This window comes from Furipterus horrens, unplaced genomic scaffold (genome assembly GCF_987537825.1).
Source record: "Furipterus horrens unplaced genomic scaffold, mFurHor1.1.pri manual_scaffold_13, whole genome shotgun sequence".
Classification (NCBI taxonomy): domain Eukaryota; kingdom Metazoa; phylum Chordata; class Mammalia; order Chiroptera; family Furipteridae; genus Furipterus; species Furipterus horrens.
Window position 1 is genome coordinate 5,492,294 of NW_028327183.1, and position 20,935 is coordinate 5,513,228.

Genomic DNA, 20,935 nt, shown 5'->3' on the forward strand with positions numbered 1-20,935 from the left:
TATGCCTTCCAAGGCTGTTCACTGTAGAAACACCCTTGCAATGAGAATCTGAGACAACGGACACTCACCTCCTTGCTTTCAGTGCAGAAATACGAGAGACCCCCGAAGAGCAGTCTCCCAACAGATCTGATGTGAATTGAGGGTGCACTCTGGGCCCAGTGCCAATGCCTTGCTTTTTGTTTGTTAGTTCCAGTTCTGCAGTCTGTGAGACCAGCAGGTCTGGAGGCCATGAGTCAGTTTTACACACTTGACTGTTCTCATTTTCACCCTTTCAATTTTTCTTCATCTTTGAACTACGTGTATATGTATGTGTGTACATTTACATATATATATATATATTTATCTATTTAATACAGTTTAAAAGTCATCTTATTTTTACATAAATAAGTTTCTCTAAGAAGAAAGCTTTATATTACCACTGCAAGTGGAAAGTCCGTATCACTAGCCAGAAGAAAAAGTAACCAGAAGAATATAATGAGTGAAAAAAGAGCAGTGTCTCCCCAGAAAAAGACTCTGAGCCTAAAGTCTTCATTCTTCAGATTAAGAAGGGAGAGTAGGACACAAATTCAAAAATTTTCTAAAATGCATAGAATTCTACACATAAAATGGGTAGATTTTATGGTGGGTCAATTATACCTAAAAAAAAAACCAAAAAACTATTCAAAGGAGAAAAGAGCTTACCAAGGGGTAGAATTATTGAAGATCATCACCCGTCTGAGACTTCCTCTTTGGTGTCATGGGAAGGATTGATGGAGAGTTTGGAATACTGGTAAAGAAAGGAGACATTCTAGTGCGGGGAGGTGACCATAGTAACCACGTAACTCATTGGTTAATTCTCTGGGACGTTAGGTGTTTACAAGTGCTACACAGAAACCCCAAACGGAGCAAGGTGGTAGAGGTCGCGAGAAGTAGGGATCACCCCAACGAGAAGGTGTCCTTGGAGCAGAGACTTGAAGGAGGTGAGGGACGCAGCCTGGTGGCGGCTCTCTGAGGACCAGCCCTTGCGGGGTGGGTGGGGGGCATTCCAGCGCAGAGACTGTGTCCCTTAGGATGTAAGGGATGGTCTGACTGAGCGGTGGGGCTGAGGCTGTGAGTTTTAGGAGCTGAGGTCCCAGAGATGGTACCTGAAAGGTTTGAAGGTCCCTGGAAAGGACAAGGACTTCCCTTTCTACCCTGTGGGAAATGGGGTGACATTCAGGGATTTTTGAGCAGAGGAGAAACGAGGTAATTTAATAACTTTAAAAAGGTATTTAATGCCTTCCGAGCTGCCGCGCAGTTTGTGAGACGTTGCCGTAATCTGAAGACCCCAAAGCAAAGGCATTCCACCTTTCAGGGAAATAACAGGTGCTTCTGACACTCGGCCGAGTTTGGGACGGACTTTCTTTCCTCCAGTGCGCCTTATCGGTGTCCCATGTCCTCTGCCATCTGTCCTCGCCAGACACGGCTGACAGCTAGAACTGTGGGTAAGGCAGGTGTTGGCATACCTTGTGACCTTGCTGAAGTAGACTTGGGAGCAAAGTTGGGTCTTCCTCCATTTTCGTGGTGAAGAAATTCTAATCTAGAAGTGTAGTTATTTCCCTCTCTAACAGCCTCGCAATTCTAGGCGCTGGGCTAGGACGCTCTCATTAACACGCGTGTGGGCTATTTTCTTCCTGTCCTTCTGGTCTTCATCTGTGACTCTGATGTTTTGTGGGGGAAATCTGTAAAATCACAGCGCTCATCTATCTGGTTGGCAAAAAGTTCATATGTTTTCTTCCCCCCATAAATAAAAGACACATTTCTAATTTTTACCAATAGCTTTATTGATGTGGATAGTTTGAGGACATAGTAGGCTGTCTCCCGCATGGCAGAAAGTTGGTTGTTCTCAGTTACTGTCTCCATTTGGTCGCTATCAACTCCAGCTGGCCTGCCCTCCCGCAAAGCATCGTCCAGAGAGAAATCTCCAGAAAAAAACTTCACAGACCGCTTCTGACACGTCCCATCCGTCACAGCGCCTTCTCCATACACCGCACACATTTTTTTTTTTCATTTCAGTTGTGTTTTTACCTTTCTAGAAATAATAAAGCATAATATGCCAAAAATGTTGCTTATTTTCTTCCATCTTCACTATTAAAATGGCTGCACAGACATTCACCGATTTCGATGTGTTTTTTAAATGCACGCTAATATGACAGCTGTCACATGCAATCTAACAAAATTGTTTTGAATGACGTTCAACACAACTAAGCGCTACCAGAGCCATCTTATGGAAGAAACCAAATGAACTTTTCGGCCAACCCAGTAGAACATTGTCCTCTGAACGCGTCTGCTTCAGAGTGGCTGGCCACTTTGGACGTGGTGCACGTCAGCAAAGTGGGGCCGAGACGTATGTATCAGAAACCTCAGCCCCCTGAGCCCCGCCTGCAACCGAAGGGCGAGAGAGAACCCAGATCAAAACGGCATGTGTGCCAGCCCTCTCCACCCTCCGGCCTTTGGTTCTTCAAGGTCATCTCCTTCCTGAGAATGACTCTGGTCTTCCGTCGCCCAGGCTGGCCTGGGATCAAGCGCTTGCAGGTTTGGCCTCTGCTCTGTGCAGCTGTCAAAGCCTCAATGTCCACAATAGTTACCCCGGTCCTTGTTGTTTGCTGTCCCCTTTCTCAAAGGCCATGTGCCTGGGCCAGACTGATCACAGGGTGAAGCCCTTGGTTTTATGTGCTGCAGGCTTTCAGGCTATGTGGGTTCAGAAGTGGCTTGTTTTCCTTGTCTTAGATGGTTTCTAACTAAGCAATTTGGGAACTTTGGGGTTGGGACTGAACCCACAAGGAGATCTATATTTTTGCTAACTTAAGATGTTTAGAAAAGATTTTTGTTATAAGCAGAAACTCCCTCTGTGTTCTTGAATAAACTGTTTGCCTTCTTAAAAAAATGTAAAATGGGAAATCCAGTCTCTTTACCCAGCACATCTCCCCGGGAGCACGTGTTATTTCATGACGCCCCTCGGCTTTTATTTGGTTCTGGTCGGAGCTCTGGTGAAAGGGACCTCATAGGCAGGCAGCTCCTTATAGGTCAGCCCTTCACATCCCCCCCCGTCCAAGGTCTTTCTCAGTTATTACAACGAGGTACCCACCCCACCGGGGAGGGTCACACGTCTCGTGACGGAACTTCCTGAGTTGGCTTGGGCCCACCACAGCGGTTGTCTCTCACGGGCAACACTTCCCTCAGGGGTAAAACTGTTGGAGCAGGGGCTTCGTGTTAAGCTGAGGGGTGGGCACGGATGGATGCTCCAGGTTTTCCTGCTCAGAAACTATGACCGGGAGATCCTTGAAGACGAAAGCCAGGCCTTGTGACCTCGCTCAGTTCCGACTCTTAGCCCCCGGCAAGTGCCTGGCATGTCCCAGGCTGCTCGTTATTAACCCACTAATCCTCACGGCAGACCGACGCGGTTATTATAGCATTTCCTTCATTTTGAAGATGACATGGCTGTTGAGCAGCGGAGCCCAGTTTTGAACGGCCCCCGGAGCCCTTATTCTTCACGATGACATGGTTTGCCTCCAGAGATAGCTGCACGGCGGAGCGGGACGAGGAGACCATTATTTGCTGGAAAGGGCGGTGTCTTCCTTGGCCATCCCGTCGGGGAACCGTCTCCAGGGACGCTCTTGTTCTTGCTTCTGAGTTTCAATTTACTGGGATCCAGACTCTCCTGGACCCTGATAGGTTGAATGAACTAATGACACATGATCATCTACTTTATTTCCCGGGACATCATGGTTGTCAAGACTTAAATGTTTTGTCCTCATTGATGGAAATAACCAGCCCCAAGTTACAGAGCTTAAAAAAAATCCTTTCAACTCACCCTCACATTGGGCTTGGTGCTTTGCTGACGGCTTATTCCTGTAGCACGAACCAACTTTGTGTCAAATCTATTCAACAGAACTCTTCTTTAAAATGTAATAAATGACGTTAATGCTCTACCTTTAGAGACGCTGTACTCCATATACTTGTATTTATTCTGCTTTCAAGGCAGTCACGTGTCCTTCTGTGATCCACTGTCTTTTATACCACAGGTAAGGTTTAGTTCCTATCGTCTTAACACTGTCTACATTCCTTTTTTTTTTTTTGTTTAAACAACTTTAACTGAAGTCACTTCTCCATATCAAACATCTAGTGAAGGTAAACGAAAACCCTTTCATACGGCTCGGTGTTCTCGGGTTAGTTATCTGAGCCATTTTCACCGTTGTTAGATCTTCACAAGTTGCTTTTGTTTGCTTCGTGAAAGTTCAACATGGATAAACAAACAAAAAATTCTTTGTGGTAACAGGTGAAGATTATGCCTGTGTGTGGAACATGAGTACATTAGCAAAGTCAGGTGACCTGATGTTAAGCTTTAAAAGCTCTACATTTTTCGAGAGGGCAGAGGTACAAAGCATTCGGGGTTGAATGGAGTCGTAGTTTGATGGTAACATTGGGTTTTCCAGTTAAGACGAGTGATAGGAGATTTGGAAACTGGATAGGAAACAATTTCTTATCTTTTCAAAGCTTTACCTAACCTCTCATGTACATGCATGGGGATTATTTCAGTTGTAGGGGACAAAAAAAATCACAATCCGAACCAGTTTAAGCAGAAGGGGCTTCAGGAATAGCTTGATCAAGAGTCAATTGATGTCACCAGGACTCGGTTTTGATCTGTGCATCATGCAGGTACTTCCTCAATTCTTCCCATTCTGCAGAATCGGCTGCGGAATGTTCTTCTTATTAATCTTTTGCATCTACAGCCTCAAGGCTTATTCTGGTTGAACGTAGGCCTATTTCCCCCAAATAAAATTGTGTGACGAGAGGCCCATTGGGGGGCTGACCCCTGGGGTCAGAGCGGGAGCTCTGCCCAGACCACGTGGGCTGAGACTGGGGACAGGGGTAGGTTACCAGATGACTGGTGGGTTTGGCTGGAGCAGAAGGAAGATGGCTACCAAGGCAAATGACAGGGACTTACCGCAGGAGGTTCCTAGGAAGGGAAAGGAATTGTTGGTGCTTTTGCTGCTCTTTGTGGCTGCTGTCACCGCCCTCAGTGGAAAGGCAGCGATTTGAGTGGCTCTGTAGGGTTCATGGATGCATGCGCTCATGACTAACTTCATATCGCTCAGTTGTATGGGTCGCCGTTATCACCAGCTCCTCCTGGCCCGCGGGAAAATTCGTTACTTGTTTTAGATCAGAGAAACTTAATATCGGTATCCCCTCATACGTGTCGGAGTTTTGCTCTCAAGGCTAACCTTTCATAAAGGCATCTCATAAAGGCATACTTTGTTTGGTGATGCCTTTCCCTTCACACTTAGCGCAGGCCGCTGTGTACTTTAGGGTCTCAGTATGGGTTGTCGATTGGCTGATGGCTTCCCCATGTCCGACCGATACACGTGACTGAGGATCCCGCCCAGCCGGGGCTGGGTTTTCTCACTAAGCATTGCGCCTCCTCTTTCCCCGGCTCTGCAGGAACGCTCAGGAGACCCCAGGATGTCGTGGGAGCTGGTTCGGCTGAGCGTCCCCCTCCCCTTTCCTCAGCCTGTGACCGTGAAGTTCCTGGGGGTTGGGGGGAGTTGAGGGACGAAGCTGTCGTCCTTGACCGCCCGTCACAGGGCGCTCTAACCACCGCCTGGTCTTTGCGGTCCACAGGTGGAGTTCGAGTGGCTGAGACAGTTCTGGTTCCAAGGCAGTCGCTACACGAAGTGCACCGATTGGTGGTGTCAGCCCATGGCCCGGCTGGAGGAGATGTGGGCGCGGATGGAAGGCGTGGTAAGTCACGGGGCCCACGGCCGGTGCCCGGGGGAGGGCGCTGGGTACACCCCCCGCTGCCGACGCACACAGGCAAGGACCTACGTACTGTCCTCAATTATCGAGCTGGTTACTTTTGGCACGGTCACGGGACAACCAGGATGCTGTCACTGCAGTCTCAGTTCAGCCAGATGAACATTTTTTTCAACATTTCCTACATATAAGGCACTGTGATAGACGCTCTGGGAAATAACCATGAAGGGAGAACACTGTAACAATAATACCTAATATTTATTTGCCTCTTTAGATGCACCGGGCATTTGTCTAAGGGGTTTCCCTCTATTAACTGGTGTAAATTCTTACACCAGTCCTGTGAGCCGCAGAAGCTGTGATGGGCCTTCATGGATAGATGTGCAGACTGAGGTGTGGAGAAATGAGCAGGTCCCCCAAGGGCCCCCCATGAGTGGTGTCACGGGGCTGTGACCCAGGCAGTCTGGCTCTGCAGCTTGTGCTTGTAACCACTGCCATCAGGTTAACCAGGAGGGGCACGTGGGGACAGCCAGGTGTTACACTAGTGGCAATGGCACCCTGTAATAGAGAATTTTGGAAAGTCATAGTCCAGAGGAGGGAGTATTGACTTCAGACACTGGGGCTGGGACTCTTGTGGAGTGGCAGATGTGGCTTTGGGGGACCTTGGGCGGGGAGGAGGAGGGTCGGAGAGGGCACTTGGAGAGGAATTTGGGCCCTAGGAACTGTATAAACAAGATCAGAAGTGGGGGAGCAGAGCGAGACAGGACTTCGGGGCACATGGTGGCGAATACAGCTGGAAGGCTACTTGAGGCCACAGGGAGGGTTTGAATTAGGTCTTAATTTAATGGATAGAAATGATAGCACATACTTCATGCGACTAAGTGCCAGACACTTTCTAAGTGCTTTAAACAGAACTTACTTAACTTTTACAGCAGCCTCATAAGGTAGGTTCTGCTTTTCCCCGTTTTACAAACAAGGACAACAAAGTGCCAACGGTCACTCCTGCCAAGGTCATGGACTCTACGCGCGGGCTGGGATCTGAACTCAGGAACGGTGGCCCCAGTGTCGTGCCCTTTACCCCCTCACTGTTCTGCCTCCACACAGTTGAATTGGGAGCGTCGTAGAAAAGTGATAAAAGCCCGAGAAAGAGAGAGAGGGGTCACTGCACAGACTTCGAAATGTGCTGGAAACGGTGAACTCTTCTGCAAAAACGGGTTCGCTATGGCTCAGCCCCATTTGATAATCACGAAAACATCAAGTCACAACCCTGGCTGGAAAGTCTGGGTCAGATCCAGAAGTGCCCCCTTTTCAGACTTCTCCCCAAATCTGTAGACCTTGCCCTTTCGTGGATCTATGTCCGAAGAAGCAACGCTAGAGAGCGCTTCTTTTCGAGAACTAAATGTGTCATGAAAATGGAGCTCTCCGGAGCAGTGAATCAGTGCAACACTGAGCTTCATCACCGTGAGCTGCAGGTGATGAAAAGTCCATGCCTGAATCTCCTCCGTTAGTCCCGTTCCTAAAATTCGTCTGCCTGGAGTGTGCTCTGCTTTTATGGGATGCGTACAGAAGGGCAGCTTCAGTTTCAGGCCGTGTATTTTTTCATTCCAGTTTCATCCATTAACATCTGAGACAGAACGTCTTTCTGCTGTGCTGAGCGTTGATTGTAAGACGTCAGCTCGACCCTGGGACTGTAATTCGACAACTCTGTGAATTAGAATCGGCGGAAAAACAAGAAAGGAACTCGCCGATTTTGTTAAAAATGCTTTTCAGTTGCTTGTTCTCCTCTTTTTCTTTTTTAACTTTAAAGGGAAATCTTTGGAATTGTGAGCTTCCCCGTGATGTGCACTATGCATTCAGTCAAGAGATTTAGTTAATGTTTTTAAAACATTTGGTGGCGCTGGCCCGTGAGGTGGAATGTCTTCTATTTATAACGCTCGTGTAAAAAGTACTCAGAAAGAAGAGCAGTCTTGGGAGCGCTCCAGGGCGAGTTTGCCTGCGGTCGGTGTGGCATTACCGACGCTCCGAGGGAAATGAAAGGCCTCAGTGTGTCGCAGGAAGCCTGGGTGATCATTATCAGCCGAGGGAAGGTTTGAGCCAGAGCGAAAGGGATGGTACTCCTAAATTAAATTTAAGCACTGCTTCAAGCCTTTTTTAATGACTTGGAGCAAACACATCATAATTTATTTTTGCGATTGGAAGAGACAAAGAGAAAGACCGTTGGAAGAGTCCACGCCTCCGCGGCTCTGTTTGTGCCGGACCATCTGGTGGTATCTGCGCACCGGCCCCGGCTGGCTGGCTGGCTGGCTGGTTCAATTCCTGCGTTGCCCCAAGGCCGCTCGTGGTCTCCCAGTGGCCATCAGTAGGGGGCAATGTTGAGCCGCCAGTCGGAGGCCCCCAGATGCTCGCCTTTGAGGAAAATGCATACAAATCTACCATTAACTGTCAAGAATTATCCCTGTTGCTTCAAGTTAGCTGTAATCTCCAAGATTCCATAACACAGGAAATCAGTTGTGGGTTAACAAATTCAACAGCAATTTAACATAAAAAGTGCAGAGTTTGGTGCACATTTGGATTCTATAGAATTAGACTAATCTAAACGGCCTTTCTGAATGCACTCACTTTGCTTCCAGGGAATATATTACTCAGAATTATGATCCTTTTAGACAGATGATTCTTCTTTATCTTGATGCTTCTTTTTTTTTTTTTTTTTTTTTTTTTGACTTGTAAAATCGCGTGTGTGTTGTGGAAAGACTCTAATTAATGTCTTTTGTCTGTTCTGCAACATAGCATCGATCTCTTTGGGGGAGGAAATAAAACAAAAAAACCTCAGGCCATCTGTACATTCCTCTTCCCCTTCAGCTTATGAGGGAAGCAACCTCTGACTGCCCTGGTATCAGTGAAGAGACGGGCGTCATTTCTCTCTGGGTTCTTTCCTTCACTTTGTGGTTGGAAGGTGTCATCTCGCTAGGACAGAGAAGATTGGGAAATGAGCCTCGAAATCGCGTGTCTGCCATTAACGGTAATTACGTCACATGTCATAACAAGCCACATATTTCAGAAAGTTGAGTCAGCTGCCTCCGGAACTCCCCGACCAGCCGCTGGCCATCTTAGGACCCAGCACGCGCCGTTTTTATCACTCTGTTTATTCTTGCCGTTTCTCTCCCTGAGGATAGTTTTACTCTGTGCACGCTCTTGTGATGTAAATGTTAAACCTTAGATTTGAATGACATTCTGATAAAATATCACATTTTCCCTTGAATATTTATCACGAATTAAACCCAGAGCCACGTCAGGTCTCTTATAGCCCAGCAATTCAGCCTAACCTTTCCCCTCCTCCTGCTCTCTATTCAGGAAGGTATTATACCACTGGAACACCATTCAGATATATTTGTATTTTATTTTATTTGATTTGAAACCAGCCCACCAGACTCCTCAGGAGAAGAGAGAGTTATCATTTGAAAGACACTGTGTCAGCTGAGCTTTCTGGGTAAAGAGAACGATGAAAAGCCGAATCTCCTGTGAGGTGAGGGAGTCTTGCTGTAGATTCAACAGATAGGCCCTCCGTCTCTCAGGGTCTGGTGTCGCGCTTCGCAAAACTGACATTTATTCTACCTAGAAAATGTTTTAACACGATCGCATCCACAGTGATACAGTAAAGAAGGCTAGGTGCGGTGTCCTTTAAATTGATGACATTTATTCGTTTCCTTTTGACCTTAAAAAAAAAAAAAAGATAAAGCTTAATTTGGTGTCATCCGATGGAAATATTCTAGAAGAGTTCCCGGAGTAAACATTTTCGGGAGTCCTGATGATGTCTACCCCCGAGAGAACCCCCGTCCTGCTTTTTTTTCGTTGCTTTATGCTTTTGGAGGAGAGGAGTGGGGTCCTGATGCCTGGGAATGTTTTGGATTGCGTTTTCTGTCCCCACAGTTCCTCGGGCTGGGGCCGCCGTGGGTTTCCATACTGACCTTCGTTGGCTTCAGCGGGTCAGAGCCAGGGCCAGATTAGTTTAATGTGTCTGTTTGGGGAGCAGTGTAAAACGCAACTTATAATTATGTTCGCTAAGCCATCGGCTGCATTGAACGTTACCCATTTATGTTAAAATCTGGCCCATCAGAGCAGGAGATGGGGAAAGTGAGTAGGTGTTTTCTTGGAGATCGGTCCCCGTTCCTCGTTGTGAACGTTTTAAGAGAGAGAGGCACTTAAAAACATGAGGGCTGTTCCTCCCAGGTCCCTGAGATGAACTTCACTTCCAGGCAAGTCAGGCCTTTTTCCTCGTCCTCCTGGCCCGAGCGCATCTCCTGGAGAACCTCCCGCCTGGAGCCTGCGCACCGCTGCCCGGGCCAGTCCTCGGTGACGTTCCCCAGGCCCTCGGGAGGGCTGAGTCCGGGAGCTGCCCGTTTGTTTTCGGAGAGATTAATGACGCTCTCATCACGGTGCTTTAGATTAAAATCTCTGTAACGAGCAGAGGAACAAGGCTGCTTTTTCGTATGCGGAAATACACACGGAGTATGCCGGCATTTGCCTGCATGGGAGAGCTCAGTCAGCCAAGTTCATTTTAAACCTTGTTGTGGGATTGAAGATTTGGGGGGGTGGGTTATGAGGATGAAAGTGAGCAAAAAAATATATTAATTTTTGTCCATATTGATGAGGAATTCACCAACTTATATGTGTATGTGTGTGTATTTATGTGTACCCCCCCTTTAGTATTAATGTATATACCAAATTGTATTTGCTAATGTAACCCCGGCTTCCATTTTCCAGAGTTAGCATTTCTGATATTGCAGCAGGACTGTATCATAGCAATTTAGAATCTGGTGTGAGCTGTCCAGTGTTTTAAATTAAAATTTAAGTTCCCTTCTCCCCTTTTTGACTGGTGCGGTGCTGAGTGGCTCCGGAGACGCACAGATTGGAGGCAGGTACGCAGTCACAAGCACCCAATAATTCAAATTATGGACGTAGACACTGAGTTTTGGGACTGCAATGTTTAGCTTTGGAAGTTTTTTTTGGGGGGGGGGGAGTCACTTTTCAGCCATAATGGCTTAAAACCCTTGGCTCATGTATTTTTAGTATATTAAGCGTGTTCACTGAAGGTTGGTGCTCTCTGTTCTCGGGTCTCTCCACCCACCTACCCCAATTTCCCACAGCTGCATTGTTCTGTTAAGAGTAATCTATCTGGAGGAAATTGTACATGTAATTTAGCAATGAATTTTTAACATGTTTTGATACTTTCTTTGATTGCTTTCTGGATTTCTCTCAGATTTTTCCAATTTTTCCCTTAGTTGCTCCAGACTTAGTAATGATTGGGGGGAAAAAAAGTGTTGTATATCCTGTCTTTTGGGGAAGAAATTTACAATTCCAAGAGAATTCAGGCTTAAGCCTTAGAAACAGAATGTGCTTCGAAAGCACAAAGCACTGTGTTTATGATTCTCTTTGAAGTGTTTTTGCAACTGGATAAGGAAAAATTTAGAACTCGTCTGATAGTGTTCAGGGTAAATACTTAAACCCCTTTAGAGAATTTCACACACAGATACTGTGCAGGAGAAAAAAGGGATACTTATGTTTCTTAAAGCAGCTACAGCCTACAGCTTTGTACTTAAAGACAGAGGTGTTGAATAGAATTCTTCTGAGGATACATCCAGCGACAATATCTCCGAGAACATCAGAGCCAACCAGTGGGTAGGACTTTCTGAGTTTAACCCTTCCGCGGACCGTGTGTGTGAGCTGAACTTTTCTGGTACCAAGCCCTCGGAGGTGCCTGTTACACCCCAGGAATGTGGAGAGGGTGGACCAGGCTTCTGCTCTGCACACAATGGGAGCGAGGCTGAAAAAATGCAGAAGACGGTGAAGCAAAGTGACAGGAGCTAGGAAATTCCAAGTGAAAGGCTTGCCGTCCGTCTTAACTCTTGTTACTGCGTGGGGAGAAGGGCTGGGATAAACAGCCAAGGTTTCCGTTTTAGGCTTTAGCTCAATTGCACAAGGCTTTGTTAAATACACACACACACACATGTTTCACACACACTGTACATATAGGGGTGTGTGTGTGTGTGTGTGTATATATATATATATATATATATATATATATATATATTTTTTTTTTTTTTTTAACAGAGGAATTCTTTTGTTTTTAATACCTTTAACTCCACCGGGATTCTGACGGAGGGAAAAGTGTGAAGGGATTGCCCCTTTCCCCTGGTGTGCCCGGACAGCCCAGGCTGCTGGGATTTACTTTGGGTTACTATACTCTGATCAGCAGACCCTCAGAGCATTTCAGATGCGAATCCAGAAACCCTGGGGCCCGGTTGGAGTGTTAGGGATTTTCATTTTCCCAGGAAAAGATACAGTAAAACAAATGTATACTTTGTTTCCTCTGGGTTTTTTTTTTTTTGGAGGGGGAGGATAGAGTGAGGAGTGGGGCATTAAATTCAGCTCTAGGGTGTCCCTGACTTAGTATAAATATCTTTGAAATAGTTGATAAGAATCTCTAGAAAAATGAAGCTATGTTAAAAAATATACAATTTTGAAAGGGAAGTGAGATTTAAAAGGCTGTGCCAATCATCGGTAATATCATCAACTTTTAGAACGCCCCCCCCCCCCCCCGCCCAGGTTGGTTAATTGAATGGTGCTTAAAAGCGTTACCTTCTGAAGAAAACTGTTGTGATGATCGAAGGAGAAGGTGTGTAAAATATAAAATACTGTAGACATGCCAGGCGTCACCAGTGATTTTAGAGGGCAGTGCCAACCGTCTCCAATTTAGGGAGCTTAGTCCGCGGCCCTGTGACCGTGTCTCCCTTAGCGACCGCACCCCTCCTCTCTCATCTCCCTTCCCCCAGAGCTGGGGTCGGTCCTGGAGCTGCAGGCGCTCACAGTGACTTGGGGCTCAGTGCTACTCTGGTGGTGTTTCTGCTCCACTGTGGGCCACGCACTTTGGGGGACTGGGCTGGGAACCTTCCCGTATTTTGCAAAAATGTCTCTAGGGAGACAGGTGCTCCCAGTGCCAACACCTGACTTCCCTGAGGGCGCGGGGAACACATCGGGGTGGCCCTTCCCTGCATTAGGCGTAGCATGCTCATCATTCTGCTCTCTTCCTCTTCGACATCCGCTGAAGAATGACTTGCTTTTTTTTTTTTTTTTTTTGTAAACCAGAGGAACTGTGATATGTTGTCTTTTCGGTGCTCCTGGAAGTATCTCTTTGATCGTTTGTAGGAGGTATTTCTCACACCGTCTTTTCCCTAACGTGTGAATTACGGTCAGAGAAGGAAAACTCTGACTCCAAAAAACCTCCGCTGCCTTGCGGCATACCTCTTCAGGGGAAAGGCTAAGGGAGTAAACCCCGACAGAAAATCCGGAGCCGGAGTCCCTAAGGCGGTTTGACGTTGTAGTCAACACCGGCAACTCCTGCGGCGCACCTGAAGCCAAGCTGTATCGACTCCGTCTTTCCCTTGGACCCTTCAGCTGCGAAGAGAGGGGGGGTCTGCTGCATGGGCAACAGCAGACCCTCCATATCACCCTGCCCAGGCTCTGTAGCTTCAGCTTCACTGGAGAGGACACTCCAGCGTCATCGCAGGATGTCGATTCAACACGGGAGGAGACAGATACCGTGTCACTCCCGAGTCGGACTGCACAGCCATTCTCAGCGGTGCAGATAGACTCTTAAGAAGCTACACCATCGTCTCTCGAGACGGACGGCTGCCGATGACGATGAATTACGGTAGACGGTTTTGGATTCCCTCTCCACGATCTCAGCCCATCTGGAACCACCTGTGACAATCTCATTGGTCAGTTTTTCCTGGATGTGTATAGAAACCTCAGACCATCGCCAGCTTGATTTTGATCAATTGACAAAATCAGCCTTCGGATAAAAATCTGGAGTATTATGGCAGTATTCAAAATGAATTTCCAGTTTTGAGGAATACCTGTTTTGGTCACAAAGACTTGGAACAGATGGTAGCTTAATAATATATATCCCTCTTATTATTAAATGAGCAATTATGAAATGCCTAGAATTATGCCTAAATCTTCTTTAGCTGATGCTGGGAGATTAAGAGGGCTTGTATTTTAATTAATGTCGTATCTTTTTCACATAGTTACAGTGAATGTTTTTAACAGGTGGAAGTGGTGGATATGCCGGTGCCTATAATAAATCAATATTTTCTTGTACTGGGTCTCACATCTTGGAACACCAGAAGAGTGGTGAGGAGAGGTGGGCTGTAGTCACCCGATCAGGAATAAGTATTCACTATCTCAAATTTAATACAGTGATCCCTCACTTATCGTGGGTGTTACGTTCTAGACCCCCCCGCGATAGCTGAAAATCCACGAATTAGGAACATTACATTTATTTTGGTATTTGTATATATTTTAAGGCTTTATAAACCCTTTCCACACACTTATAAACTGTTCCCAGTCCCTTATTAACCTTTCCCACTCCCTGATTAACCTTTTCCACACTTTGATAAACACTACTTATGTTCTTAAATGTATTCTACACTCTTAAACCTACGTCACTGTAACAACATACGTAGACAGTACCGCAAAATCCCGCGATAGAGCGAAAAATCTGTTATAAATAATGAAATATATTTTTAAAAACCCCGCGATGCAGCGAGGCCACAATAAGTGAACCGCAACACAGAGAGGGACGGCTGTATGTCCAGAACCAAGTTCCCGAGTCCCCTAACCCTGCAAGCCTTTCTCTTAGGCTTGTACACTTCAACCTTTGGCACCGACCAGTTGCCCAGCCTAAAACCTTGGAGTTGATCTCAGTTCATCTCTTGATTTACTAGCAAATCTAGTTAGTGCGATTTTCAAATGACATTCGTGACCTGATCTCCCCCTTCCCCACGTCCTGGGCTGCCGCCATGGTTTGCAGAGAGAGCCTTCCCGCTGCTACCACCCCACATCCACCGTCAGAAGCCTCCTTTAAAATCCTTCAGGTTCTTTCACGGCGCAGAGCTCGCCCAGACACCCAGCTTCCCGGCCTCAGGGCCTGGTGCGCTGCGGGACGTGCCCACCGCTGCCCCTGGCCTTTCTGTCCGCAGCGCTGCGCAGCTTCCTCCTGCCTCAGGGGCACTGCCGTGCCGCGGCCTCTCCCTGGCCCCTTCTTCCCTCTCATTGGCTTGACTCCCTCTCTCCCGTGCAGGCCTCTCTGCTCCAGGTACCCTGGGGACAGTGTGTCTGACCACGCTCCCTCCTTGCCCTGCCCCACCGCCGGCCGGGAGACTCTGTCTATTGTCTGCGGCCACCTCACAGAGTCCTCACGGAGGCGGGGGCTTTGTGGTGTTCCCTGCCCTGTCCCTCCCGCCTGGAACGGCGCCTGATGTGCAGCAGGTACGGGACAGTCACTCGTTCAGGAGATGAATGGACGGGAGGTCAGGGCTCCAGTCCTGCCACCCTTCACACCCGTGTTAACCAGTGTGGCCTTTACTGCGGTCTCTCTCACGCTCTCTGTTTCCCCAAACAGTAGGACCTGCTTAACAGGAATGTTTTTGGGTTGTTTTTATTTTTAAACAAACATCACCCTCCAAACAATACCGGAAAACATCTTTAACATGAACAAAAAATACGTATCCAGCCCCGGCCCATGTGGCTCGGGCGGCTGGGGGTCGCTCTGTAGGACGAGAGGTCGCCCGTTGGGGTCCCGGCCTGGGCGGTGGGAGCAGTCCCGGTCGGAGCGCGTGTGAGAGGCAGTTGCTGGGGGTCCCTCTCGCACATCAATGCTTCTCTGCCCCCCTCTCTCCTTCCCTTCCCCGCTCTCTAAAAAATAAACTTAAAAATTAAAAAAAAAATGCATATCATGAGCACAGAAGAGACAAGAATGTCCTGTTTTATGGCTTTGACATTGACACCGAGGAGACTGGGCAACTGCCAGCAGACGACTTATGCACGCAGGAAAAGTCTTTTTATTTAAATGAGAACAGTAGGTAGGTTGTTGGTTTCCCTGAGTAGCCATGCCGCTAAAACGTACAATTCGTGATTTATCTTAATTTGTTGTCATCACTCATTATTTTAGAGTTCCCTGGTCTTGAAAAAGAAAAACAGTAAAACTGCCATACAATTAAATGAGTTCTCCAACCACGCTTGGACGTTTTCGTACTAATTCCCGAAGTTCTAGAGGGAAAGCGACCCGCGCCGGACAGGTTTCGGGCCCAGAGCTGGGGAAATCTCCTCGGAGTAAACTGACTTCTGCTAGACAACCTGAAAACTGATTAAAATATTTATCATCCTTTGGGTATGCAATAGCCTTTGATGATGGAAGGCGCATTAATATTCATCTCTGCTGCTTGTCTCCACTTCAGACAGAGCCCGGGAAAGGAGGCCGAGGTGACCAGTGCTCTCCCCACCGAGTCCTTGAGACCCGGCACAGCTTGGAACCAGCGCACGGCCTGTGATGTGCGCCAGTGTTTCCTCCCGGGGCGGCGGGGGGAGGGCGTCCACGCCGGGAGAGACTCTGGACTGGACAGCTTTAAAGGATTCCTGCTTTCTCACAGGAAGTCTTTTGCTAGAACAAAGGGAATAGTTGGGTGGTAATTCTATGAGCAGTAGAACCGCCTGTGCTCTCTGAGGCCAGGGGGCAGACCTGGCTGCTCGGGGGAGTGGGAGAGACCTAAGCTTCACACAGGATTTTGGGGTGAATGCCACGGGAGGCCCCTATCTTTGTTGCGGAAGAAGGAGAGTAATCAGTTGTGTTTGCTGCTGGCTGGTTGTTCTAGAGTGTTCCATCTATCTCTCTTTGTCCTGACGCAAAGTAAATATATCTATATCTATATCTATCTATATATCTATATATCTATATCTGTATCTATATCTATATCTATATCTATATCTATATCTATATATGGTGTCCACATAAACAGGCCAAAGTAGCTCAGGGTAGCCTGTTGGGGTTACCAGGATCTTAAAAATTTTTTTCCATTCAGTAGGAGAAAGAATCCGGCTTAATTAGTTAACTAGGCAGTATTGTCTTCTGTCTAAATTAGAACAGCCTTGATTACATTCTATGGGCAAGTAAGAGCTCTGACAGAGCCGGACCCTTCTACTGAGTTCTCTGGAAAACCTGGAAACGGCACAGGCTATTCTCATGAAAAGAGCGACGTGTCAAGAAACTCAGTTTCTGTGTCTGAACATTCAGAATGCTCCCCCTTTTGCACTTTAGTTTTTATTATTCCACGCTGAGGTAGAATTGGACAATAATTGTATTTGAAACCTGTTTTAATAGGGCGATAGCAGACGAGAAATCATCTCTTTTTCCCCCCCATCCTGATCATTTCTCCTTCATTTGCCTTGCTTGGTGCAGGTTAAGGGTAAAGTTCTGCCAGAAACTAGGACGTAATGTCTCCCAGGCTGACCAGGCACAGCAAGGACTTCAGAGGAAGAAAAAACAAAGGAGAGCAGTGGATTCAAGCACAGGCCTTTGGGAAGGCAAAGGATTTTGACAGCTGGAGGTGGGTGGATGATATTCAAAAATGGCAGAAGTCATCGTTGGGGAAACCCAAGTGCAGACCCGATTGGACTTGGGGGGGAGTGTGGCGCTTGTGAGGCCAGCCCTGAGCCACGAGGCTGGGAAGGCCAGCCAGGGCCGTCTTTCTCTCGGGCACTTCCTTCCGGGGCCGCTGCTGTCACCCCGCAGGGCCCGGCTTTCTGCCAAAGGAATGGGAACCAAGCGCTGAACGTGTCCAATGAAGAATGAAATGAACATGGCTTTGTTATCTTGCACGAGCAATGGTGGTCCTTGGGACACCAGTCAAAACCGTATGGTTTGCACTGATTTTGAGACCTGCGTGCACCCTGAAGGCAGCGCACTGTACAGTTCCAGAGGAATTACAGATGAGTGCGGGCATTTGCCTACCAGGGCATTATTTCCTCCCGTCAGTTAAGTGCCGGCCTGACCTTTTCGGACTTTGGTCGGAGGCAGGGGTTCCCTTGTGTGAACCCCCTGTGACTGTCTTGTTTAGGAGCCTGAGGTGCGTTCTGTTTCATCCATTTAGTTTTACTTTTTTGATGTTGGAACGGCGGTTTGGAGGGAATGGCCTCTCCACCGCCATGTAGGGGGCGCAGCCTTGACGATTCACTCGCAGGAAAGTGTTTTGAAATAGAGCCCGTGTGTTCTTCGGGAGTTATTTGATTTGGTTCAGGAGCGCGGGTGCGGTCACATGTCATTCCCCCTGCGGAAGCGGCCCGCTGTCTTTCCCATGCACACGTCCCCGTCCCTGGGCCCGTGGCCATGTGTGGTCGTGCCAGGTGCCCGGCATTTGCCGCTGTGCTTCGGCCTGCGGTCACACCCCTGAGAGACTGAGTCAGTGCTGGGAATGTGACTGGTTGCTGTCCCTTGTGGCCTCGCCCACCTCGATATCCAGCTCTCTGTCACACTCTCCCTCTTTCCCTTTGTGTGATGTGACTATGTCCTTGTGACTGGGTTTATTTTAAGGCGCAAGGTGTTCATTCTAGATTGATTAATAACTCTGTCTGCTCTTCAGACCTGGGCTTCTGAAAAATCGCCTCTCTTTTGATTCTTTTCAAGAATCTAAGGTCTTGAGTTAACTTCGAGGCCACCTTATGTATTAGTGAGATGGAGAAATGATATTTTGGGGCCACTGTTTCGTGTTACCAGAGAATCTTATGAGAGAGTCACATACCCAAGGGTGCTTCCCCAGAGGACAAATAGGCTTTGTGCCTTTTTGGTGTGTCTTCCCTTTTGATGCCTCTTCATTCTTCATGAGGCCAGGGATGCAGTCAGAGTTGCCATTGCTTAATTTCTTTCAAGGCCTGGAACCTTTATTCCAGGCTCTCTGTGGAGCAGGCTGGTGACGCCCGGCCTGTGAGGCTCTGACAAGCTGAGGTCCCCCTGCCACGGAATCCTGGCATGTCAGCGTCGGAAGGGACCCGAGTGATGATCACCCTGTTCTCTTCGTTTTGGAAAAGGAAGGGCTGAGAAGGAATAGAAGCTTGTCTGCGGGCATCCGAGCGAGACACTGGAGTGCACAGAACTCAGATCTCCCAATGCCAAGTTCAGTGTTTTTTCATCATTTTCCAAGTTTCCCAGCGGCAGGATGCTAGTAGCAAACTATGATAACGCGAATGTGTTCTCCGGAGCTTCTCTCCGCCTCGTGTTTGGGTCGGGCACATCAGCGTTAGGCTCTTGGACGTTGATGGGGACACCTTTTGTCTCTTTCAGTGTTGATTTCTCCTTCTCTGGCAGCATCTGGATGTTACCTTGTGGCCCCACGTCCTTCTGTGGCTGCAGCACGTGGCCTGAGCTAGGTCTTTTCAGATGAGTTCTGCCTGGACTCTTGGCTGACACATGCGTGTGGTGCTGAATTCAGAAAGGGGAGGAAGCTTCTTTCCCCCACGCTGTTTCCCTTCCCCAGAGACCAGCACTGTCCCCAGTACTTTCTGTGCCTTTCTGGAGATAGTCCATGTACTTAGAAACATGTATGTGTTAACACTTTCAGATGAACAGCACTGTATCTTTGAGATCACTCCCTATTTGGCTAGCCTTTTAAATGACTACATAGCTTTCCATTGTATGGTTTCGTAATTTACTTAATGAGTCTCCTACTCTCTCCAGTCTTCTGCTTTTACACATAATGTTGTAATGAATATCCCAATGCCTAAGATTTCTACATGTAACATCTGTGGTAATACCTAAGGATCGAATTGTTGGATCAAGAGTTAGGTGTATTTTTAATTTTAAGAAAGAGGGTCAAATTGCCTTTTGTAGATAGAGTTTGTAGCAGAGTTATATATGTGTGTGTACATATGTACATATGTAGAGATTCTGTGACGTAGTGCCTGTTATCATCGTGAAAGCCATGTCTGGGAGGTCGAGCTTTATTCTGGACACATTAAATAGTCATGGTGGACAAAAGTTGGAGCACGTCGCTGTTTCATGATATTTGGTAGTTAACGCGTGAATCTCATGAACCAGCCCTTGACAAAGAACTGGCATTGTTGATCAGACTGTAAAATAGAATGTGAGTAGCCATGCTCTTCCTCTGTATATATTTTTCCATATTATTGGAATACAGGCCAGTTCCACGGATGAACTTGGGTACTGCCATCTGCAGTAAAAGAGAACTCAGCAGATTTTCCTCATAAGAGGCACGTCCGGAATGGATAGCCCTTCTTGTAAATCAGCGGGGAAGACATCCTCCAATTCTTGATGAATTATGAGTATTCGGGTGAATTGATGAGGATAAGCTTCCTCGGGGGGAAACTCAGTTATGCCCCCTGTAATGTGCTTTCCTAGTTCCAGTAGCTGCCGAACATCATTCACCTTAGACTTTAAGAAAGGCCAGTGACCTGGGGGTGGTCCACTTTGTCTTCCCCCTGACAGACATAAGCAACCCTGGGAACCTCGGCCACCAGCCTTTTCCTGTTGGAAAGGTCAGGGACCATCATCTTCGATGCTGCTCCGTGGTTGACTAGGTTGAGAGTCATGTGACAAACCAGGAAATAGAAAGAGCCCATATATTGGGGCACTTACGAGCTGTGCAGAATGTGGACGATGGTTCCAGCTTCCAGGGACAGAAGTTTCCTGGCCCAGGGCACTGTGGGCACACGAACTAGAAACCTTGTGCTGACCGAGGGGGAATGTCCTGGTGAGAAGTGATTTGTTGTCCTGATTAGAATGTAAACACTTGCTGAGGCCGAGTTCTGCCCCTCATGTGACTTCTATTATAGCCTTCTGTGTTTATAAACATGTCTTGAACATGAGGGAGGAACGTAATAACCTCCAAGCCCCAGGAGACTCTCCGTTTGTTTTCTCTGTGGCTGGAATGAAGGCAGCTCAGCCCCCTGCTTGGAGAGTCCCACAGCCCCCCTGCTCGGACCGGCTGGCGCGGGGTGACGCCCACGTTGCCATTTCCCTACGGTGTCATCCGTGTCCAGTGGAGCCCGCATGGGTTTTTGACGAAGTACATTTCATAGTCAGCTGGCATTTGCTAGATGGGCCCAGAGCCCAGGTAAGGCTTCGGTTCAACCCAACAAACAGTTACTGACATTTTCGAAGAGATTCAGTGTGTCTTGTCCTGGCGAAAATGAAGAGCGACTGCGCCTGTGGAGTGAGCATGCGTGTTAAGGAAATAGACATACACGTACACGGGGCACGATGTGTCACATGACAGGTGGGGGCACCATGTTGTGACCGCGCCCCAGAGATGGTAAGTCT

General features: G+C 47.6%; 1 protein-coding gene across 1 annotated transcript in view; it reads left to right on the forward strand.

Annotated features, from left to right (window-relative positions):
- FTO (FTO alpha-ketoglutarate dependent dioxygenase) overlaps positions 1-20,935 on the forward strand; it is a 254,429-nt gene that overhangs the window by 65,949 nt on the left and 167,545 nt on the right. The window contains exon 7 of the mRNA XM_090260181.1: positions 5,641-5,760. Within this exon, the coding sequence (XP_090116307.1) occupies positions 5,641-5,760 (120 nt within the window). The remainder of the gene's footprint in view (positions 1-5,640; positions 5,761-20,935) is intronic.